Source organism: Onychostoma macrolepis, chromosome 07, assembly GCF_012432095.1.
Source record: "Onychostoma macrolepis isolate SWU-2019 chromosome 07, ASM1243209v1, whole genome shotgun sequence".
Classification (NCBI taxonomy): domain Eukaryota; kingdom Metazoa; phylum Chordata; class Actinopteri; order Cypriniformes; family Cyprinidae; genus Onychostoma; species Onychostoma macrolepis.
The window spans coordinates 46,792,984-46,818,814 of NC_081161.1; the positions used below are offsets into that span (position 1 = coordinate 46,792,984).

The following is a 25,831-nucleotide window of genomic DNA, read 5'->3' on the forward strand; positions in this document are numbered from 1 at the left end:
AAGCAGTGAGTCACAGACAAAGCCTCTTACAATAGTGTATGAGTCAAAGAGCAACAAAGGGCTGTATTTACGCTGTTATCGCCGGATCTGATCTTACCCGCTCTCATCATATCAAAGGAAAGCTGCGGGGCTCGTCCAGGCCTCCTGAAACACTCAGCAGCTGTTTCATTCTGGTGTTTCTGTTCATTACGCGTCTACAATTCTCTGGCAGTCGCGCTCTGATGCGACTCAAGAATGTAGTGAAATAAAATCCTGAACCAAACGACATTCACGACACCTGGACTCACACAAACATGAGCGAGAAAAGAGGAAATATTCCCGAAAAAGCATTCCCTACGAATGTTTCTTTGAGGAAAACTTCACTGTTGTGTCTCCGGATCGCTGTCATAAAGACTTTGTCTAGTTGCATTTATTTGCATATCTGGCCTTTTCATACGACACTGTTTTCCATGAACTCATCCCTTATTTTCCCTGTAACTCACACCAAAGGTCATTACAATGACATCCGTCAGTATTAAATTTATCATGAGCCTTAACATTTGAAGTGGATCAAAAAAGTTAATCAAAGTCGTCCAAAGACGAGAATGCATTTTGGTTTTAGGTTTTAGGACAACTTTGATGAAAGATTTTGATCTGCTTCAAATGTTGACTATTTTATAAACTTTCAAATGTGCAACGGGTATTTATTTATTTTTTTGCTATGTAAATAACAAAAATAGTTGCTTTATCCCACTACTGATTTGCATTTATTTATTTGCCATAAACAATTTACAATGCATTTTATCAGTATGTGCTTTGTTGGTACAGTAAACAAGTAAACATCAACATTAATACTTCTCAGACATTACCAAAAAGCCAAGAAAATATGACTTTTTTAAAGCTGAAAAACAAATATATATATATATTTTCACAAAATATCAGATATTAGAATTAGCATTTTAAATATTTTATTTAAATTTTTTAATTATTATTATTTATCTATTCATTTTTTGATTTTAAGGATTTAGCTCCTAAGAATTAAGTGATTTCCTGAAACTCAAACAATACAGCATGGCGCTCGCAACGCCAAGATCGTGGGTTTGATTCCCTGTTGAAATTTAATGTTCCAGGTTAAATTAAACCTAATTGGATTTTTTTTTAAATGACACTATATAAAATAATAAATATAAAATAATTCAAAATAAAATCAGGTTAAAACAGTAAACCTTCAACATTAATACTTCTCATATACTACCAAAAAACAACATAAAAAAGAATATAAAACTGTAAAACTGAGAAAAAAATGTAACTAAAAAAATTAATAACATTTGTTTTTCACTAAACATTATAAATATTATTTTTTTTTTATTTTAAATTTAAAAATAATCATTGTTAATAATCATTGTTTGTTTTCCTCTACATAGTACAGTAGTGTATGGCACTCAATACCCAGCAAATGGGTACTGCTAAAAAAAATTTTTTTAAATTTACATTTACAACACAATGTACATTTCTTTGAATAAAAGCGTCTGCCAATAGTATACATGTAAATACCCTCTGAGGGAAGCTGAGTAACTCACATAATAAAAATGAATTAAAAACAACAAGAACATGATATTTGCAGGTCAAATTGGCCCACTAACATCACAGTCGTAATTTCACAAAGTATGTTCTAGAGTCTCAAAACTTTGCAGACATTTTCATGACCCTAAATGATCCTGGGTTAACCAGTATTTCAGACTGACCCAGGGATGTATAATTATTAAACACCCCTATTGAGATCATTAGAGTGTCCTGCTCTGTTTATGTTGTGTCTGACTGCGGCTGGATGTGTTCCCTAAGAATCAAACCCATGACCTTAGTGTTGCTAGCGCTGTGCTGTAACAGCTAATTAATCTGACTGAAAATATACTAGTCCGGTTTCTAAAATCTCTAAAAGTAGCATTACAGATGCTGGATTGAGTCAGATGTTGAGGGTGTAACAGGAGAAGACACAGCATCTTACTCTGCTCACGCTGTTTTCATGTGACAGAGCTGAATATATAAAGCTACTGAGTCTGACACATCACTCACTTGTTCATTCTCATTATAACAGGGTTAACATCACAATTTCATCACAGTTTTAATCAAATAAACTCCATGTGATGAAAACAAGACACAGTCCCTCTTAACACACATTAAACAAAGTGTTTGTTTCTTAGAAACACGCTCTTTTCTGCCTATAAAAACAGCTGAAAGTCAACATACCTCCATTCTGTCAGCTTTCCTCCGCTCGCTCTCTCTGTCACTCGAGTTCTCAAAATAGTTGGCAGTTCCATTTTTTTGTTCGCTTGAACTTGACAAACCGGTCGGACGGCATTACTGACGGTAGAAGGGCCGAACCCAGAGGAACCCCATCATATTTCATAACACTGAGCACTGCTGCCTTCATCTGTGACTGCTTCTGCTGTCGTAACAGTAATCATAATCATACTGTCAATTATATTAATATACACGTGTGACAGAACAAAAGGAAAAGTCATGGGAATTACTGACCTGAAAATGGTTCCTATTTGTCTTTTACCTTTGCTGATGTAGATTTTATAAATGTATTTTGTGGCGCAAGAACCTGAAACACCTTGTTTCCTTGAATTTAATTGCTATATATTTGGATTTCTTTTTTCATTTAGAATAGCCTGATTGCTAACTATTATTTTGCTCTTGGGATTTTTTGGACAAACAAAATTGTTCTAACACTGACATTGAGACAATTTCAAATTTGAAATCATGATGTTAAGTTAACATTATGATTGCAAGCCTCATAAATTATTATTTTGCTTATAAATAGATTTCAATGTGTATAACATCATATAATAATTGTAATACAATAATAATATTCATTAAAGGGATAATCCACCACAGGGACGGACTGGGGCTAAAAAGTGGCCCTGGACTTTTTGGCACAGAGCGGCCCGTCACACCATAAAGCCACCAGCTTATTACAGCAATTTTTAACACCACTTACTAACAAACAAGTATTACACAATACTGAAATAAAAATGCTTTAAAAAACGTTAATGAATGACTGTCATACTTCTTTACGTTATAATTTGTCTTCCTGGTGTAGCCTATATGACAATTTGTAAATAATATTTTTGCAAATATCTTTTACATAGAGGAACAGTTTAATGTCACAAAAGTTAAACGCCTACCATAATATCAGTCCATATAACAATGCTGTGCTCAACGACTTGGAATGTGGACTGTTTTTAGTGTGCCTTTCAATTTCTTGACAAGAGATTTATATATATATATATATATATGATGAATACTTTTATGATGATGAAAAAGTCATAAACTGTAATATGTGAAATATATAAAGTTACAATTTAGAATAGCTGTTTTCAATGCAAATATATAGTAAAAAAAAAAAAAATTACTGCAGTCTTCAGTGTCACATGATCTTCAGAAATCATGCTAATATACGGATTTGCTGCTCAAGAAACATTTCTGATTATTATCAGTGTTGAAAACAATTGTGCTGCTTCATATGTTTGTGGAAAATGTGATAAATCACCATTCAGTCTGGAGTAAGATTTAAAAAAACAAAAAAAACTTTTATTCAACAAGGTTGCATTCAATTTATTTAACTGACAGTAAAGATATACTTATTAAAAATTATTTATATATAAAAAATGCTGTTCTTTAACTGTATTCAACAAATAATTCTGAAAAAGTTAATCACAGTTTCCACAAAAATATTAAGAGACAAAAATAGTTTTCAGTATTGTTAATAATAAGAACCATTATTAATAACTGAGTACAAATAATAATTGAAAATAATTTAGCAGCAAATCAGAATATTAGAATGATTTCTGAAGAATTATGTGACACTGAAGCCTGGAATAGGCCTAATGATACTGAAAATTCAGCTTTGATCACAGAAAAAAAAAAAATATATATATATATCTACATCTATATATATTTAAACGTTAAACCATTAAAACATGTAGGCTACACAGCTACATTAAAACATCTTATTAAGAACTTTCCTAATCACGGCACTTGAAAGCGAAAGTCTTCAGATTTACAATGTTACGGTAAGTTTGAGAATTACATTTTCACAGTTTTTTTTAAACATTTTCTTAGATACGTGAAATTACAGAAGAAATATAACGATATGCAAACGTTTTATGTTTAGAATTGTTTGAAAACAGCTGGCAAATATTGCTAAATTGTCTCATCATGTTTTGCTGTTTAGCCTACATCTTACCTCAGCTCGCATTCAAATGCCGCAGCCACCATTCGTCTGGGCCGATGGACGGATATAGGCTGCGTAAATTTACTATAATCCATTCCTTATATTTACGTGACGGCCCACAATGTACAGCGGCCCACCGGGAAAACTCCCGGTGCTCCAGATGGCCAGTCCGCCACTGTTCCACCATACATACATACATACATGAATAATTCATTCATTCATTCTTATGTGGTTCCAAAACTGTACGAGTTTCTTTCTTCTGGGAACACAAAAGAAGATATTTTGAAGAACGTTGGGAATCAAACAACAATGAACCCCATTGATGTTCATTTCATGGATGAAAAAATAACACAGAGATCTTTCTCAAAATATCTTCATGTAAATTATTACATCATTCATGTAAATTAATATAGAGGTTTGTGTAGGCAACATTTCCACTCATGAATCATGTTTCCTGGGGCTGGTTGCGTTAACTGCTAAGACTAGTCTTCAAAGTTAGTCATCTAATTTTCTTCTTAAAGACTGGTCTTTACGACTAACTCTTTAAGTGAAAAGTAAGACAATAACTTGGTTAACTGCTAGATGGTCAAACTAGTTCTTAAGACGCAGACACATTCAGGATGCAAGGACAGGAACTGAAGACGGAGAAATAGAAGTACAGGTTGTTTGATGAAGTTTGGGTAAATCTGAATATCATAATAAATATTAATAATCCTAGATACATTGCTGTGACATCTGGTTCATTCTTTTGCTTTAACAAATATCTGATACTTCCGCCGGTAATTCCCACGAGACGTCTTCTGTTCTGGGAACCGATATGTCCTGGTGGAGTTTGATCGGTGTCTGAATGAAGGGCTGAGGGATGAAAGAGTGGAAACACGACAGCATCAATGTCTTGTCTAGTAGTTGACTTCATGTCAGAAAGGCAACACTCCCTCTAGTGTTTGAACAATGACATCAAAGAGAACGAAGCACGTGACTGATGATTCTAAGCTACAGCATGATACTATGTATGCATAACATGTGTATTTGCTATACGAGTTGAATAGAAAAAGTCTCCATAACCGATTTGCTTTGGGAACACAATGAATACGTCAAAACTTGAAAATTAGACCTACTAGGCTACTACTTCCAACACATCTCTATACGTTTCTCTCTCGGTATATTGTCTTGATTTCCAGCGCAGTCTTTAAAGATTCTTAAAGATATGCTTCATTTAGTATCTTGAGAAGCAAGTCTTGTTTATAAGAGTTTATAAGTGAAAAAGGAAAAATATCTGCCAATGGGATTTTGTTCAGTTTATCAGAAAACTAAATTCTTATATTAGGGTCATTCTACAGAAACGTCCACTTTTGGTATGGCGAGATGTCTTAAAATGTATTTCTTTTTTTTAACATTTGAACTTAGACCACATTATTAGATTACTTTTTGACTTTATGAATACATATAAATGACAGCTTAATTATATATATATATTTAGCTTTTTTGTGCAATTATTGCAAGACCACATGTGTCATTTTTTGTCACTGGTGTTACCTTCTTTACCAATATTAAAAGTTTTTATGAAGTATTATTTCTCGATTTTTTTTTCCAGCACATATAGTTACAGAAAAATAATGAAAACGCAAGAAATAAGTAGATTGTGTTTCATTTATTTAATGTGACAGACAAAAACAGTAACACAGCACAGTAACACCAGTGACATACATTAGACCTGATATACTGATCTTCACTCACTGGTGTTATCTGTAAGGAAGGTGACACCAGTGACAGTTTTCATCAAAAATGCATTTTACAAAATGTCTGCTGCAAAGTATCAAGCCACATGTTGTCAATCATGGTATACTCACTACATTAAGTAGTTTAATCCATTTGTATTATAGTTTTTTTTACATTTCCCTAACAATAAATCGGTCACACCAGTGACATCAACTAAAAGCTTCATATGAAATCATGAGATAAATATAACATATTGTTTCATTTTAAAATGTAAAAATATTTTAACCTTAATGTGTATTTCAATTGTAATATTTCTGTAAAGTCTAGGGACAGAAAAGTGGACGTTTCTGTAGAATGACCCATTATGTATCTTGATTTATGGATATTTAGAGATTTGTATTGAAAAACAATACAAGGTTTTAAGACCTGCAGAAACCCTGATTAGACAGGAAAAACCTACCAAAGTTGTAGCACAAATGTGACCCTGTAGCACGGTATATTCGTAGCAATAGCCAAAAATACATTGTATGGGTCAAAATTATAAATTTTTCTTTAATGCCAAAAATCATTAGGATATTAAGTAAAGATCATGTTCCATGAAGATATTTTGTAAATTTCCTACCATAAATATATCAAAACTTCATTTTTGATTAATAATATGCATTGCTAAGAATTTCATTTGGACAACTTTAAAGGTGATTTTCTCAATATTTAGATTTTTTTGCACCCTCAGATTCCAGATTTTCATCTCAGACAAATATTGTCCGATCCTAACAAACCATACATCAATGGAAAGCTTATTTTTGTGCCTTGTGTATTTTAAGCCTTGTGAGAGGATTTTCGTGGGTTTTTCTCGAGTTCTTTGAGGAGATGTCGAATACTGTGTATTGTTATCAATTCTACGTTCCTCAAGTAAATCACTAACTGCTGCAATGCTTGTCATCTGCAATGTTTCCATTTGGCGGCTGCGTTCGGTTATAGAGAGAGTGAGTATCGCCGTTCATCCGGGTAACTTTACCTCACCTTTCGGTTCCCATCCCAGTTGCTAAAAAAAAAAAAAAAAGTGACGCGGCATTCCCGCGCCCGCGCTCGCGCTCGCGCCCGCGCACACCTCATGTTTGCGGCTGAATGCAAATGATCATAAATGATGGATAACTATGCCCGTGAAAAGACATCAGCAATCCGGTGCCAAGAGAAGGAAAAAAAGATGCAAACGAAGCCCGTGCGTCACTTTCAGGTAGGCTACATTCAAAATCCTGTGAAACTTTTTTGGGTGTTGAGGTCAATTTTAATGTCGATAATAATTTCACCACCACCAACGCGTCTAATATTCTCTCAGCGTTTCCATGTTCACTTACAAAAGTTAGCCATGGTTTTAACACGAATAAAAAAATAAATAAAAATCATGGTTCTTGTTAACCATGGTTTTGTTACTTCAAATAATAATATACAAAGAAGCATTAAGATAATATTTGTGTAGTTATAAAAAACAAACCTAAGCCAACAACAGCCTTTAAAATGACTTAAAATGCATTATATAAAAACAATGAGGCAACCCTGCTGAAAAAAAAAAATGAATCACAAATACCATTACAAACCATCAACTTTTAACCATTAAAAAACATTCTGTAATGTGCTTTGGGACATATTCCATTAGGATTTAGAAGGTGACCAATTACCATAACCAGTAAACCATTACAAATTTTGTAATGGTGTCCATTATTTTATTTATTTATTTTTTTTTTTTCAACATCAACATTACATTATTACAAATGCCTGCAAAGGGAGCCAAAGGCCTGGTAATTGCTTCTGTTACACTTACAGGACGATCAAGTCCTTGTCTAATAGACTATTGACCCAACATTTGATTCAAATATCCGCTTAATCTCTCATTTTTGGCCACCTTTTTGCTATAGATCAGTGATTCCCAACCACGCTCCCGGAGGCCCCCAACACTGCACCTTTTGCATGTCTCCTTTGCCTGACACACCTATTTCAGGTCTTGGAGTCTCTACTAATGAGCTGATGATCTGAATCAGGTGTTTGATTAAGGAGACATGGCCTGCGTCCCAATGTGCATACTATCCATCCTAAATTCTATGTGACATTAGTAATTTTCAATACTAGGGTGGATAGTATGCACATTGGGACGCAGGGATGGAAAACTTTTGGGGTAATTTTGAAAAACTTTAAGTTTTGGGGGGCCTCCTGGATCGTGGGTAGGAACCACTGCTAGAGATGACATACAGATGAATTATAATTGTAAATAATACAGTTACAACTTATTTACTTTTATATTTTATTAAAGTTCTATTTTGACCCCTATAGTAGGTATTTTTGTTTACTTCCATAATATTTGAGGGAGGGGGCACAACACAATCCTGCTTAGGGCACCCATTTGGCTGGCAGCAGCCCTGCCTCACATAACTGACCCGAAAATTAAATTGCCATCTTTTTCACGTGGTTCCAGATCTTTAAAACGTTCTTTTTTTGCGTGTATCTTTGTTCTGATGTCAGGTGAGTTGTGGTATTATAATGTAGCCTGTTCTTAACACCAAAATACAACGCAACACCAACACCTGTCAAATCCATTACTGTAACTTCAAAAGTTCACCACCCGAGGTCGCAATTGTTCTTAGATCATTTTCAATACTTATTTCTGTTGAAGTCGTTTTATTGTTTTTTTTTCACACGTTGAAAAGGCTTTGTCGCTATTTAAGTTTCTGAAACTGCATGTCCTTGAAAGAACGTCTCAAATGGCATTAATTACACATATCGTATGCATTTCATTCAACACACACACACACGAGAAGCAGACTCCGACAGATGGTTAGAACACAACAGGTGAGTTTTATTGCAATCGGTGGAGTCAGCTGATGGAGGGGAGTAATAAGTTCAGTGAATAGGCACAATAATGAGACAAAAGGTAAGGAGCAGTGGCGGCTGCTGGTCTTTCAAAGAGGGGAAGCTCATTTTCGGGCCTACATCATAAAAATTGTCCATTTATACGTAAATTCTGCCCTACGTTCCTTTTCAAGAAAATGCTCTGTGACCCTTTCGTACCAACTAGGTGTCTTTTCCAGTGACGCTAGCCTAGCCTACTGTATGAATGAATGAATGAACAAACAATCTAGAAAAAAGATATTAAACTCGACGGAGGAAATGTGGGAATTAGGTTAAACTGAAACAAGGAATGTGGTATAATAGGGTTGTCACAATACCATAAAAATGTCTATACCAGCTACTATACGATACTATACCAGCTTAATTTATAATTCAATTACAAAATGAATCAATTTTATAAATAAATAGATGTAAGTGAAAACAGACAATATTATTCTCTGAATACTTAATTAATGTGAATGAATGACTGGCTATTGTTATCCATGAAATGATCTAAACAAAACTCATCTTAGCACTGGATAGAAGCTGCATGAAGTGACATTTATTCATTTAGACTGTATTTATAATTGCATAAATAATGTTATGAGATTAATGTTTTAAATACTAAATTCTGAATATAGAAATGTGTTGGAAAATAATGCAATATGCCTACTTTTAGACGGGAAACTTAAAAACGGCCAGCAGGTGGCAGAAGTTCGTGATTGAATCACTGAGTCATTCAAATGATTCTTTCAAAACGGCTGAATCCTTCAGGAGCGAATCAAATGACTGTTTTTATGAATGGCTCAGTGAATCAGTGATTCGCCCAAATCAACGCGGATTTGGATCAAACACAGAAACAAAACAAAAACAGCACTCTTGCTCGTGTCGTATTTCCTAAGTGTCAGGAGCATTTTTTGCTCGCATATCTTGAAATTTCCGAGTTAGCAGCATGTATATTAAAACATAACATTATAAATGAATAAAAAAAAATATATATATAATGATTGATAAGAACCAAGTGCAAAGCCGCGATGGGACTGAGCTCCAATAGCTTCAGCGTCAGCCACTTTTTATAGAACAAAATCGCTGTCAATCAAAAAGAGATGCAGACCGTCCAATCATCACGCAGAAGCCCGGAGTCCAGGCCACTCCTCCATTCACCCCCAGAGACGCTGAGCATCCGGGGGCGGGACATAATCTATGTAATCCAATAATCACATTTATCCAATGACCGTCTAGTTTGGAAGCACTGAAAAAAACTGTTCAAAGCAGCTCCATTGAAGTCGATGGACGCTCGGCTTCAACGGAGAAATACACTGAAGCTACGGGAATACATGAGAAGGAAATCGAGTCCGACCTGCTATATGTAGCTGATTCTGAACGAACTCGTCTTCGAGATGAACGTGTTCTAACGCATTTTTAGTCAATAAAATGTTAACACAATAGTACATATTTGACCATACTTTTTTTTTACATTATAGGGGAAGCCGAGCTTCCCTTGAAGTCTTAAAGAAATCCCCACTGGTAAGGAGGTAAGGAAGAAGGTAATTTTTGATGTTGTGGCCTATATTTCTGCCGGAGGTCCTGGACATCTTGTTTAGACGCATGGCATCATGGATTCTATCAAATAACAACAGATAAAAAATCAATAAGTGACTGACTCTGTTAGAAATCTTATAATGGGCCATGTTTGGATCTTCCAACCGTACAATAATCCAAACACAAACCTCAAAAACAACACAAAAATGGGTCACTGAGCACAAAACCAAGCTTCTGCTGGTCATTCCAGTCCTCTGACCTGAACCCTGTAGAACATGAGTGAACTGAAGAGAAGAAGCTGTGAATCTAAAGGGTCTGGAGTGATTCTGGAGGAAGGAATGGTCTCTGATCTCTTGTCAGGTGTCTCTAACCTCATCAGGCATTATAGGAGAACATTTAGAGCTGTTAAACTGACAAATGGAGGTTTCAAAAAGTTTAGAATAAAAGGGTGCCGTTAATTGTGGCCAATGTGTATTAGAGAAAAACATTTATTTCATAATGATATTTCCCCCCATTTTAAATTCTTATTATCCAATGAAAGGTTAGATTTTTGTGAATTTATTAAATAAAAGATTAACAATGCAGATTAATTTTCACAGCCTTCTTTGATCATATTTACCAAGGGTGCCGATATTTTTGGCCATGACTGTATAATCACTTTTCTGGAGCTTCATTTTCACTATTCCTTGCGTTTCAATACTCGAAAACCTAGCAGTGTCTCACAACATTCAGGAAATATGTAAAATACAACTACTAACTCGTTCGTCTCTTTTCTAGTCTGACCTCTTCTAAATTTTCTGTAGTTTTAAGAAGATCCCTGGGTCTTTTTCCTCGGCACGGATCACATGTCAGCTGCCCATTTCCCTGATTTGTTGATGTTTTGCATAATGGTCTTTTAAGAAGCGATCTGTGTTTCCATCTTTGAGCAAATACAACACACCTCTGTGAGCAGAAGCTGAATTATTTCTCCATAATCGCAGGTAAATTTTCTTGTTTGTTGTAAAATATATTTAACTTGATATATGTATAGTTTAATAGATCTTTTCTTCTTCTTATTCGAATACGAAACATTAAACCTTAAAGGTTTCTCATATGGCATCGATTGTATAAATAAATAAAATAAAGCATCTGATCCAGAGTGATATGGTTTCTTGTTTATATATAACTATTTGTTGTTTTAGAAGTAAAATCACTTGCTATCTTGTGACGAATGACAAAAATAATATAAATCTTCTCTTCAGTTTTTGGGAAGAAAGGTGTCTGAAATCATTGGCTTTGTGAAGTCATGAGTCCAGAAATGCATCTCATGTTGTTTGTCTTGGGTAAGTGCTATGTGCATTGTTCAGTAAATAGCTAATAATTAATTATTTGATTACAAATTAGCATTCTGTAGAGTTCTTCCACCACTGTGCATTAAATAAACATTAAATAAACTGAAATAAATTAAAACAAATTTCTAAATGACATTAGAAACACTGGCTATTAATATCAAGTATTGTTTCTGAACAAACTTAAGTTGATTTGCTGCCTTCATTTTTTAAGTGAACTTCAAAAATTGAGTTGAATCACAACTTAAAAAATTGGTTTGATAAGTTATTGTAACATAATATTTTTACTGTGTGGGAGTGGTTCATATTTAGTGTGTATAACAACACATTTATGGGTTATGCATTATGAATTCATTATTAATTCGATCTACTTAATGCTGCAACCTGTTTGCTTTTTCTATCAAATTCAGAAACTGACTGATTGGATTATATATTCATAATATGCAAGAAACGTGCTTATAGGGTACGACGGGGCTAAAGGCACAACTTTTTCAAATGTTCTGCTTATTTTGAAAAATAAAAATTAATTTTATTTCAATAAATATACGGTCATTAAAATTTGTTAATATAAAAATATATTTTAAAATACAGAAACAAAATCATTTTAAAAAGTAAAGATTATGAAAGCATTAAAAGGAGACCCCATAATAATTGAATATTGATTTACAGTTGTAACAAATGATATTTTATTGTATGATATGATTAATATCATGTTTTTAAATATGATGGTTTGATTCTAAACATGGTGATTATCTCTAATATGGATACCCAACATAATATGATATTTACAATCTGAATCTAACCATGTCATGTCAACAAATGGAAAAGTCAGCCATCTATTAATTATCATGTTAATTACTGTGTGCCTTTAGTCCCAACAGCAGGGGCGCCTTTTACCCAAAATACCATACTTTTATATATTCTTTCGTTATTTAAAAACTGTTGCTTTAATTATCTTAAAACTGAAAATCGTTAAGACCACCTCTGTGCTCTGTCTCAAAATATATGCATTAATTTAAGCGATTCTCATTTGCTACTTAAATCTACAACATTTTTAAAAACATAAAACATTAGATCAGAATCAAAAGTGATTAAAAAGTGGCAACAGTATTGGGATAATGAGACTAAAGGGAGATATTTATATGCAATACAAAAGAAAGTGGTCAAAGGTAGAAAAAGTGGGAGAAATAGCAGGAGAGGACTAAGAATGGGGCATACAGGTTTGAATAAAACATTACATTTAATATCTAAACATCCAACGGGATTGTGTGAGAAATGTGGACGGAGTGAAATTGTAGAACATGTGATTATTAATTGTAAGGGTTATGATGAAGAAAGAGAAGTGCTAAGAGAATAAGTATGGAAGAATGAAGGGAAAGAGTTAACATTAAAGAATATATTAGACTCAGATATAGGAAATAGCATGGTTAATGTGTTTCAGTTTCTGAATAATACGAGTTTAATGAAAAGAATGTAGGATAAGTGTATATATAGAGAGGTAGAAGATGCAGGTAAGATATAGTGTGGGTAGAAGGGAAAGTATATCTGGAGGATAAATAAGGATATAGTGGGATATAGGGGGTAGAACATGTTAAGAGATATAGGATATAGGAAATGTTTCTGATCCAAGCTACATGATGATGGCAGTAATGCACTGTTAAGTGCGGATGCCAATAAAAGGAAAAGAATTAGAAACACAGAATCAGCTTTGCGCTGCTGCGCGCGATCGCGTCAAAGATCAGACAAATTTGCACGTGCATCTTGAAAAGCAAATGTTTTGGCCACGTTTTTGTGCCATCTATTGGTTTACATGAAAATAATATCAAAGGCGCCTTTTACCCCGGGGTGTCTTTAGCCCCGTTGTACCCTACACTTATGGAAAGCCTTGTGTTTCCACAGCTTGCTCTTTCGCAGGTACGTGCATCTCGTCTGCGATCTCCAAACAGTTTGTCTTTGTTAAAGAGGCGAAAACATTCAATGATGCACAGATGTACTGCAGACAGTTTCACGGCGATCTGGCGAGCATTGAAGACGCGGCGGACTTCAGCCGTCTGCAGGCCGTGGTGAGCGGGATCACGGATCCGAGCGTGTGGATCGGACTGAAGAGAGGCGAGCCGAACTGGTCCTGGTCTCTGTCCGATAGCACTTTCTACGGCGAAGGAGAAACGGAGTACAGACACTGGAAAACCGGACAGCTGGACAATTTAGGAGGAATCGAAAACTGCGCCATTGTCGATGACAGTGGGGAGTTTTGGGACGTTTCGTGTTCCAGTCAATATATGTTCATTTGCTATGATGGTAAGGACACAGTGAATTCACTGACAGTATTTCTACCTCACTATACACTCAAAAACATATTTAGCCCTAAATGTACGGTGGCCGAGAAAGCTAAATGCGCTGCAAATGAAAAAAAACAAAACAACAAAAAAAAACACATGCAAATAGAAAAACAACACCATCTTCATCAATTTGACAATGCAGGCGCTGCAAATAGGCTACTCACAGCTCAAACAAATAACGAAACGGACTAAAAATACTCAAAACACAAAAACGGAAACGAGCTGCAAATATAAATATATAACATAGTTCATTTTAATTTTGTTGAGGTGTTTTTGTTGTGGTTTGTGCTACTTGCACATTTCTTTATGTGTTTGTGTTGTGAGAATTTGCATGTGCTGTCAAACTGATGAAGATGTTTTCTTAATTTGCTGGTGATTTTTCTGAAGTTGCAGCGCGTTGAGCTCTCTCGGCCACCGTATTAAATGTACAATTTGAATTCATTTGCATTACACAATTTTAACATAAACTAAAAAACAAAACAAAATGTGATGCATATTTGTCAGTCATAGGTAAAAGAAACCAGTATTAGTTAAGTGTCACTGAGATACTTCTATAATTTTTATTAATATTTTGAATTAGTTTTCATTTTTACATTTGAATTTTAACCCAAGTTAAATTTTAGTAATTTCCTATTGTTGTCTTGTTTTTTTTTTGGTTTTAGTTTTAGTAAACAGTAATGACCTTGAATGAAACAGGTCAGATTTGTGTAATAGTAGTACTAATAAACTGAATGTGTTTTACATGCACAGTAACCAGTTTTATATATTTTTCATCAATAAATCCAATTTGTTTTAATGTAAGCATTTTCACAATTAACAGATTTATACTGATTTGGAAATATGATTATTTAAATAAAATCAAATAGATAATAATGAATAATGCTTTTAAAGAGAAATCTTGCAGAACTCTGACCTGTTTTACTTATATATATATATATATATATATGACTGACAAACATGCGTCTCATTAGGTTTATTAGTTTGTGTTAAAACTGTGTAATCTAAATGGATGGCATTTAAGTCTAAATAGCTTGTATTTCACTCCAAATTATATTTTAAAGGAAATTAAGCCTGTTATAGGACCTTTTTGTCACACGAAAATAAATCATATATATTATAATTATAAGTATAATTTGTTGCACTGCTTTTTTCACTGATTCAAGGGGTCATATGATGATTTCAAGTTTTCCTTTCTCTTTGGAGTGTTACAAGCTGATTGTGTATAGATAAGATCCCTGAAGTTGCAAAGACTAAAGTCTCAAAACCAAAGAGATATTCTTTATAAAAGTTAAGACTCGTCCACGCCCCCCTAAAACAGCTCATTTAACCCTCATCCCTCCCTCGGGTCAAAACGACCCGAAACTGATTTTCAAAGATTTTTTAAATCGAACGTTGATCGTTATGATCCGTGTAAAAAGACAGTATAAGTCATTATAATCAGTAATTATGTCCCCACTGGATGCAACAAATACCTTGTTTATAGCGGGTTTTATTGTTTTTGTGTCGTCGCGCATCAGCATCACAACATGGGTAGGGGCGTAACATTTCATAACGTGTTTTTTTAACCTTAAACCGCATAAACACATTGTATTAAATCAAAAACACAAAATAATGTTCTTTTTAGCAACGTCATATGACCCCTTTAAAAGATTTTAATGCGTAATAGTAATGAGATTTTTTATAAATTTGATCTGAGTTATTGATCTGAGTAAAGGTTGTTGTTTTTTTTCCAAACTGGTTAATACTTGAGAATTCAGGAACAATGCTTTAGTTTAACTTTAAGTTAACTTTAACTTATTTCGTTTGTTTAGTTGATTTTCAATGACCCAGTTTTACTGTAGTGAACAGTGTCTTATGGTATCACAGGAAAGGAAAACGCCCCCCAGAGGTATGTGTTTGTCAGTCAAGCAAAGAGCTGGAGAGATGCGCAGATGTTCTGCAGGGAGAATCACACGGATCTGGTCAGCGTGAGGAACCTGGATGAGAACCAGCTGATCAAGGCGTTGGTGCCGAAGGGAGCTATAGTGTTCATCGGCCTGTTTAAAGATTTTTTCAGATGGTCGGATAACAGCATCTCCTTATTCAGACGCTGGTCTGTTGGCGAACCTAATGACTCTGGAGCTTGTGTTGAGCAAAGACTGTCAGATACAAACACATGGGCCGTTCGTAACTGCGATGAAACAAGACCGTTCATCTGCCAAGACGGTGAGCTGTTTTTATGTCAGATTCTCATTAAAGTCACCATGAAACGGAAGCAGCGGGACTTGGTTCTGTACATCAGTTGCTGATTGGATGTTGAGATGTAGGCGTGTCTTTCAAAAATGCAGAGGCGGGGCTTAAATTAGAAGTCTGGATTTTCCAGTTATGACATTCTGACTGAACATTATGAGGTCAAAACATTGTTAAAAGTAAAACACATGCACATATGAACAGTTTGCAATCAGAACTGTAACATGCATTTAGAAAACAGATGGTAAATTTACATTTTAGCTTTAGCTTAACTTTAGTTATTATAAGCACTTATCACAAGCGGACAAATACGGTTTGTTTTGTTGTGAGATCTTAAAGTAATATTTCACCCGAAATTGAAAGCGTGCTCATCCTCAAGTTACCCGAGATGTAGATGAGTTTGTTTGTTTGTTTGTAGAAATGTGTCTCTGCATCAGTGTCTCAGCAATGCATGCTCTGCAGTGAATGGGTGCCGTCCAAACAGCTGATAAAAACATCACAATAATCCACACCACTCCAGTCCATCAGTTAACATCTGGAGAAGACAAAAGCTGAAACAATCCTGCATTAAGACATTTATCTAAAATACCATAGAGTCCATAATCCATAATAACGCTTCCTCCAGTGAAAAGTGCATCTCCTGTTGTCTCTCACATCAAAATCCAGCCACATATTTGTTTGGAGCTGTTTTGGCTTGTAAACGGTGCTTGATCTGTGCAGATTTCTCTCCTGATTCAGACCTCTTTTTCACTGGAGGAAGCGTTATTATGGATTATGGACTCTATGGTATTTTAGATAAATGTCTTAATGCTGGATGTGTTTCAGCTTTTGTCTTCTCCAGATGTTAACTGATGGACTGGAGTGGTGTGGATTATTGTGATGTTTTTATCAGCTGTTTGGACTCTCATTCTCATGCATTGCTGAGACACTGATGCAATGCAGCGTTTCTCCAAATCTGATGAAAAAACAAACCCATCCTAATCTTGGATGGCCTGAGGGTGAGCACATTTTCATCTCATTTTCATTTTTGGGCGAACTACTCATCATTTGAAAATCATTTGACATGGAAGAATAGCTAGTAAATTTATTTTTGATTTATTTTAATTGTTAAAAAGAATTAGCGCAGCCCTGTTGCCACATGATTTTCCACATGTCCCTTATATTGTGACACCCATCGAAATCTCACAATCACATCTGTCCCCACAGGAGTGAAGATGCAGATACTGAAAGTGAAACTGAAATCAGGTCAGAATGTGAATGATCCTGCGATGATGGTCACCTTCATGGAGAAGGTGAGTTTGACTGAGTTGTTATTACTCCTCATGTGATCGAGTTACTGAACGGAGTATCTGTTGTTATGATCTCAGATCCAGCAGAAACTCGTGAGTCTGGGAATGCCTAAAGATGCCAAACTACAGTGGCGAGTTCAGTCAGACGGAGAGATCTTCCACCTGCTGGAGAATGACATGAATTCACACAAATAACGTGTTGAAAAGACCCGTGGATATCGACTGACTCTTTTAAAACAGGAAACAAATATTTATGTACAGTATAACTCTTTATTCCTTCTCACCTATGTTTCCTTTGTTTATTTGTCCTATTTTGACAAACAAATTAGTTTTTTGTTAAAAACAATTTTAGTTGCTTTTGTCCTGCAAAACCTTTTTTGATATCATGCCATTGCTTACTTTGAAAATTTTGTTTATGTACTTTGCATGTATTAAGCAAATAAGCTCTTCACTTTGATTTGCATTGTGAATGCAAATGCAATTTTATTTCGCAGCATGACCATAGGATCATTTATGAGGCACATTTTAAACACTCTGTAGCTTTTATAAAAGAAACATTACTGGGGTGCTTCTTGAGATAAAACAAAGGCTCAAGATCAATTTTAAGATCAATCAGTGCAAATGTCTTTCAGTTAAACAGCTCAGATTTAGATTTTATTCTGGGACTAGGTTTAAGCCTTGTATGTGAAACCGGGATTTATATTTTATATTTCAAAAATATTTCAAATTAAGAGCACAACTTGGGATCTGTACAATACGTTATTAAATTACTCAGTGATTCTGAGTCGTTGTGTAAATGGAAACATGAGTACAAACTTAATTGCTGCATGGGTTTTAAAGTGCTTTGATCCTTCAAGCATTTTTAGTTCTTTTAGCCTCTTAAAATGTATTGATAAACATAAAAGACCCTCCACTGGCAATTATTCTAATGCTTTAACTGAATGACTGTTCAGGAATTGCTATGGTTTGATAATCTGAGGATGAAAACTGAATACTGGACTGTCAAAAGCGAAAAATAACCAAACCCAACACATAACAGGAGAAGTCTATTTCAGTATTCTGAAATGCTTTTTAACAAGATCATATGTGACCCTGGACCACAAAACCAGTCTTAAGTCGCTGGGGTATATTTGTAGCAATAGCCAAAAATACACTGTATGGGTCAAAATTATTGATTTTTCTTTTATGCCAAAAATCATTAGTATATTAAGTAAAGATCATATTCCATGAAGGTATTTTGTAAATTTACTACTGTAAAAATATCAAAACTTAATTTTTGATTAGTAATATGCATTGCTAAGAGCTTCATTTGAACAACTTCAAAGGTGATTTTCTCAATATTTAGATTTTTTTGCACCCTCAGATTCCAGATTTTCAAATAGTTGTATCTCAGCCAAATATTGTCCGATCCTAACAAACCATACATCAATGGAAAGATTATTTATTCAGATTTCAGATGATGTATAAATCTCAATTCTGAAAAATTGACACTTAAGACTGGTTTTGTGGTCCAGGGTCACATATTCTGTCTCACTTAAACATTTCAAACTTTTAATGTTGTAGCGTTATACATTTACATTACATTTAGTCATTTTGCAGACGCTTTAATCGAAAGCGACTTACAATTGCACTGTAAAAAAATAAATGAATAAAAAAAAAAAAAAAAAGTTGAGCCAATTTAAAATTTTAAGGCAACCAGCTTCAGCAGATTTTTGGGTTTGCTCAACTTATTTTTGTGGGAGATTCTCAAATTTTTGTTTTATAAACTTAAAACGTCAAGTTGAGAAAACTCCAAAATCTGCTGAAGCTGGTTGCCTTAAAATTTTAAATTGGCTCAACTTTTTATTTTTTTACAGTGTGGGGAATACATAAAGCGATTCATCTTGAAGAGGCGATCAGACAGAGGAAGTGCTCCTAACACCAAGTCTCAGCCATTGTTCAAATAAGTACAAGCTAGCAAGGGAACGAATACATAAAGAGAACGATACAAATGAAAACAAGCTTGTCTCTCTGCCCTCATTATTATTTAGCATTCTCCTTCATGTGGTTTAAATCAGAAACTTCCTGTTTGTGTTTGCATGAAGTGCATCATTTTGAATAAAAGCCTGTGTCGACGGATAACCCTGAGAGCTTTTACTCCATCCATCACCTCACGTTACCAAAGCAGGACGAGTGGTTTGCATGAAGATTGTGTGAGGGCATAGTTACATAAACACACGTCAAAGAGCATTCAGAACTGACATCAAAAAAGCCCAACATTTTAGAGCTCTGATTTTCTCCTTTATTAGGCAAATTTCATTAATATAATTTAGCGTTTATTGTAAAATCATTATAGTAAATTTCACAAACAATTACTTAGAAAAGTAACACATTGAATTAAATGTGAAATTATGAAGTAGTACAATTGAAATAGTATTTTCTTCTAAAACACTCTTTGACAACCTTCAATCTTGCTAAATAACCATTAAAACTGATGTACAGGTCATTACATAGCCTTTAGGTGAAGGCGTAAACTGCGGCTGTCAATTGGTTAAACATTTGAATGTAATGATTTGTTCTATCAATTATTTAATCAGAATGACTCACTAAATACAGATAATCCAAATGTATTACTGTGTAGATAAGTAAAGTCCATTTAACAGTCAGTACAGACACGGCCTAGAGCTGCACGATTCTGAACTAAACAAAACAGTGTGTGACAAAATATTATTGCTGCAGTCTATTTAAAAGAGTTACTAAACATGTTAATATATACATCTTTAATTTGCAACATATTTAAATACACCAACTTTTAATATTAAAATTTTGAAAAAAAAAAAAAAATGGTTTGAATGAATGATTGACACATTTACTCTCGACATGTAAACATCATAATGCGATTAAGTCCTTACATTATTCGTGCGCATGTAAATGTGTCAATCATTCAAATAGAAAACAGCTATTTTAAATAGTAAAAATATTTCACAATACTGCTTTTGCTGTATTTTGGATAAAATAAATGCAGGCTTGGTGAGCAGAAGAGACTTCTTTAAAAAACATTCAAAATCTTACTGTTCAATAACTTGTGTCTGCTAGTGTAGATCTGTATCATCGAGTTGTTCTGGATAATAAAAAACATCAGGTCTGACAATATCGTGTCTTTTCGAATTTAAATCTAGATTTATTCGCATTGGCCCATAGAAACCTCTATGAACACACTTGACTTGGCCAAAAAAAATCGCGGTGGACGAATTTAAGTTTTATTTAATGTCGCGCGCGCAGCATAGATGCCTGCCTCCGGTGCGAGTCCCGATCAAGCACTTTACCGCTTCAGCTGCTCTCCTCTCCTCTCCTCCTGCTGCTGCTGCTGCTGCTGGCTCTCTACCCCGCATCACTCACCGCAGAGCAAGCCTGGTCTTGATGAAGCTGCTGTGAAAACGAGGGAAGAGCCGACGAGGAAGAGGTTGGGGTGAAGCGAGCTTTATAGGAGGAGGATTGTGATTGGGTGGTTTACGCTGTCAATACAGGAGACAAACCAATGGGCCACTGGCTGCTCGTGATGGTGCTTGGCAAAAAAAAAAACAAAAAAAAAATTCTGTCGGCCCCTTCAGTGCCTCGGGCCACCGGGAACATGCCCGGTATGCCCGGTTACCAGTCCAGCCCTGCTGCAGGTCAGTTCCCGCTCACTGTCATTTAACTAACTAAATTAAAACGCCTCATTCTTCAATTTGTGTTCGAAATGTTGGTTCAAAATAGCAGTGTGTACTATTGATTAGAGTTTAAGCCGTTTCGATGTTTCTTATTTCATTGTGACCTCTGTTGGTGAACTTTTGGAAGTACAGACATGATGTTACTGCTATTAAGTAGTTATTTGTTTTTGAGTTATTCTGAAAACAGCAGCTGTTTTAGTGTAAAGAGGGATGGTTTTAGTGGTAAACTGTTTAATTTTATTTCCTTCATTTGATTTCACCTTTGTGTTACTGTTTTGTATAGTTTTGAGCTTCACAACAAAAAAAAAGACCAAGTTACAAATTTGAGTGCTTACGTTAATTACAGTGCTCTTTGGTTTAGGCAGTATTTAGGCATTTTTGTCCATTCAAACTATAGTTAGTAAATTATTAGCAAATAATCCCAGATAATTTCACAGAACTTTTTTTTTTAAACAATGCAGAATGAACATTTCTACTTGAAACCACACTTGATTAATCCAGATGAGTTCATAATTCAACAAGACGCCCCTGGATAAATAGTGATAGACTTCATCTGCTGGTTAGCATTTGCCTGTAACTAACTAATGAGTGAGCATGAACAGCATGCTAACAGTTTGTCAAAGAAGGTTATACGTTGTTATTAATGCTCTTTTATAATGCATGTCTTTTCAGTGGCGTCTCGCTTCCGGTTCCTCTTTTGGAAGACATTCCCATCAGATTGGATTATCCTCGACAGCCGTGTTCTTCCAAGCCCTTCTCCTTCAGTATCTGCTCAATCTGAAGAGCGATTCAGCTAGATGAAATTCACAACTTCATGAAATTACATGTCTGCTCGAGAGGCTTTGTGTATACGTTTTAAACAAATCATACATTTTGTATGAATCAAATTGTATGAATTAATACCAAATCCCCAATTTATGGAATAGTTATGTTTTCTCATCAGGATTTATCAGACTAGTTCAAAGTCACGAAGATGAAGTCTTGGGGAATTAAGAATGTAGCCTATTTGGAAACTTAAGCCACATTTGAATGATGAAAAATATTAAATATGTCTTTGTACAAAATATCAAAGCTCAGTGTGAGACACACAGATACTAGCTTTGATCCATCTACATTCATTTACAGGCTTTTACCGTTTATAGGCTTTTATCATGCCAATACATCTTATTTATAACCTTGTGTGATTTAAATGTGCTGTATTTGGGGCGTTTCTTCAACTAGGGGCACTTTTAGCCTTGTGAAGTTGAATTAAAAAAAACTTGTTCAAAAGTCACGTAACACAGTCTCATAAGTTTAAATAATGTGTCTAGTTTTAAGGTCTGTAAGAGGACAAACTTAGATTACAAGAGAAATTGTTAATATTTTACATTTTTCCGACCTGCAATGAACAAATGTCATTTCCACCACATCTCAATATACAGCTGTTATTTAAATATAGAATAACTTATGCCACTCAAGAATTGTCTAAGATCATTTTTGTAACTAGTTTTACCAGTTTTTCCACAATGTACAATAATTATACATTTGTCAATGAGATAAATTAACTGCCCAAAGGACCAAATGCTGAACTGAACACCTGTCACACTCTGAAATTTAATATTGGTTTGGGTAAGAGCTTATTAGAAAATAAATAACTTGAATTTTTATATTAAGTAGAGCATGATCTCATAAATTGTGGATACATTTTTAATGTGTGATGAGAACATTTTAAATATTTTTTAAAAATGTGTGGTGGTGGAAATGACAATGAATTAACGTGAATGTAGAGAAACAGCAGATATATTTATTAGAAAAAGTCTTAAACTCATCACACTCATTAAACTCAATTCACAAAGTTATTAAACATATCAATTGTACTTTGTAACCATACATGTCATTTCCACTACACAGGGCCGAGTGGTGGAAATGACATCTCTGTAGTTTTTTTTTTTTTTTTGTGAAAAAATGGAAGATAGCTTCACTGATTCGCTTTGAATTAATACTTAGCATTTCATGTATGCAAAATACTCTTATTTAACTTAAAATCTTTAGCTTTTTAAAAACACACTTGAAGGTACAGGATGTTTGGAAATGACGCAAATTTAATAAATATATTAAATACATGCAATACACGACAGGGAATAAAGGCAATGGCATGGATACTTATAACAAACAATGAGGGTCACATGACATGAACAAACCAATCAAAACATGACACAATAAAAAAGGGAACCAATAGCATGACGACATGAGGGAAGGGGAAGCATGACACAAACAGGAACCGTGACGAAACTTCAAAATAAAAGACATGAAAAACAAGAACATGAAACAGAACCCAAAACAGACCTTACACACTGTTGTGTATATAAATGTACTGCACATATACATAATAATTAATGCAATCTCTAAAATCAGGGATTCAGTTTCTTCAAGTGGGGCCTTCTGCAATTAGTGGAATGACAGGCAGTGTGTGATATGTGAATATTATCACAGCCTGCTCTTTAATCATATGGTTCCTGTAAGCAATTTTAGGATCGTATATAAAGTTCACACTTCAATAGTCTTGTAGAGGAAATCATGGCTGCACTACAGCGAGTTTTCCAGTTGAGAGTGAGGCAAAGAGAAAGACAGAGACAGAGACGACAACAGAGTACACTATTTACTATAAATGCCTTCATCCGGCAGCATCAAAATCCTCTGGATATGCTTGATGATATGGCTGTCATTGACTGTCACTGGGCCTCAGCTGATGCTTGCTACAAGGAGGAATATTATGAGATATTATGCAACAGTTTCCTTCAGGTATTGGTGATGGACTTGGACTAAGTAAAGCATCTGTGTCAAGAGCTGTACAAGCCGTCACCTATGCATTGCTTCCACTTGCTGCCGAACACATCCATTTTCCAGCATCAAGACAGGCCATGTCAGACATACAGGAGTTTTTTTTTTTTTTTAACTCATTACCATATACCACAAGTCATTGGAGTGATTGATGGTACTTTAACCCCCATCAGTACACCATCTGTGCATGGTCATATGCAGTATATGCATGCCACAAAGGTTATCCAGCAATCAACCGCCAGGTGATCTGTGATCATAAGTGTTTGATCACAGACATTGTTGTACGGTGGCCTGGGAGCATGCATGACTCCTTTATCTTAAGCAACTCATCTGCGGGTCAAGAGGCCCAAAACTCGCAGGGACAGCGGATATCCACTGAGGCCATATCTGTTCACCCCTGTTTCTAATCCTGTCAGTAACAGGGAAGCAGATTTCAATGAGGCTCAACGTGTTGCCCGAAGTATTGTGGAGCACACTTTAGGGAGGTGGAAGCTATGCTTTCGGGCTATTCGCAAGTCCAGTGGCGGTCTTCTTTTTGTGCCACAAAAGTGCTGTGCTTGTAATAACAGTAACAGCTATGTTGCACAGCATTGAAATGCAAGCAAGAGTGCCCTTGGACATTATTATTTCTATATTGAATTATGTGTAATGAATAATAATGAAAATAAAATAAAAAACTAATAAAAACATGCGTAAAAACAAAATGAAAGTCACATTGAAGAGAAGTAAATTTTAGGTGCAACCTCATAACTCTGTTACCTTACGATGCCCTTAGGGAGTTACGATTACTCCAGAGCACTCGTAGATCTACGAAGATTTTCAAGTACTACTTAAGTTACGATGGTTTTGGGATACGGTCCGCAAGTCTAAGATGATTTGTGCGATCGTTTTTACGATCAACTTAAGCTTATGATGCTTTTGGGAAATGCAGCCCTGTTTGTTTCAGATACAAGAAAGGCTGTGTGGGATCTGTCCACTTGGTAATGTCCGTCATTGCTTTGATTATTGACTATTTTATTATTGACTATTGTTTGATAGTAACACATCTATTTTACCTTGAAATAACATTCAAATATTTTTTTTTTTTTTTGAAGAATGTTGGGAATAGTGTTGCGGGTAACACATACAAGTAACACAAGTTATCTAATAAGATTACTGATTACAGATTACTGACAGGTAACTAGTAAGGTAACAAATTACTTTTACATTTACAAGAAAGTTACTTTTTCACACAAGTACGCAAGTTACTTTGTTTTCCCATGTCACTAGTCACTAGTCACTATTATTTGTATAGCGCTTGTAACAATGCAAATTGTGTCAAAGCAGATTTACATCAGCTTGATATACTGTAAAGATAGGTGGCTTTATATCAGCTTTACAGTATTTAGACGGGGAAATAGTGTGTTGAAATAGTGTCATTCTCCTCTGGCCAGACAAAATCAGCAGTTTAAATCTAGGCTAAAACAGAGTCAGTTTGTGCAAATGACTCATCTGGATCCCGTGGTCTTGTCTCGATGGCCGTCTAGGTGACGAGGTCTTCACTGGGGATCTGTCTCTGGGCTCATCTGGGTGTCCTGGTCTCCGCTGACGTTCAGGGCTGTAGAGGTCCTCTCTAGGTGCTGATCCACCATCTGATCTGGATACGGACTGGATCGGGTGGCTACGGTGACCTCGGAATAAGAAAGAAACGGACTAATATTAGCGTAGATGCCATTCTTCTAATGATGTAACGAGTACATCGGGTGTTATGGGGAGTGTTCCCGGTTCCGGTTGA

General features: G+C 35.2%; 1 protein-coding gene across 3 annotated transcripts; it reads left to right on the top strand.

Moving 5' to 3' along the window:
• The first annotated feature begins 7,021 nt into the window (after window positions 1-7,021).
• LOC131544412 (macrophage mannose receptor 1-like) lies at window positions 7,022-18,572 on the top strand. Of its 3 annotated transcripts, XM_058782586.1 has the most exons (7): window positions 7,078-7,175; window positions 11,167-11,343; window positions 11,605-11,685; window positions 13,591-13,989; window positions 15,897-16,235; window positions 17,466-17,551; window positions 17,627-18,572. In XM_058782586.1, the coding sequence occupies exons 3-7, from the start codon at window positions 11,649-11,651 to the stop codon at window positions 17,741-17,743; spliced, it is 978 nt and encodes a 325-aa protein (XP_058638569.1). In that variant the 5' UTR covers window positions 7,078-7,175; window positions 11,167-11,343; window positions 11,605-11,648; the 3' UTR covers window positions 17,744-18,572. The 3 variants fall into 3 exon arrangements, with proteins under 3 accessions (XP_058638570.1, XP_058638569.1, XP_058638571.1); XM_058782587.1 differs by lacking the exons at window positions 11,167-11,343; window positions 11,605-11,685 and having other exon boundaries at window positions 7,022-7,175; window positions 13,591-13,605; window positions 13,691-13,989; XM_058782588.1 differs by lacking the exons at window positions 7,078-7,175; window positions 11,167-11,343 and having other exon boundaries at window positions 11,616-11,685; window positions 13,591-13,605; window positions 13,680-13,989.
• The last annotated feature ends 7,259 nt before the right edge of the window (window positions 18,573-25,831 follow it).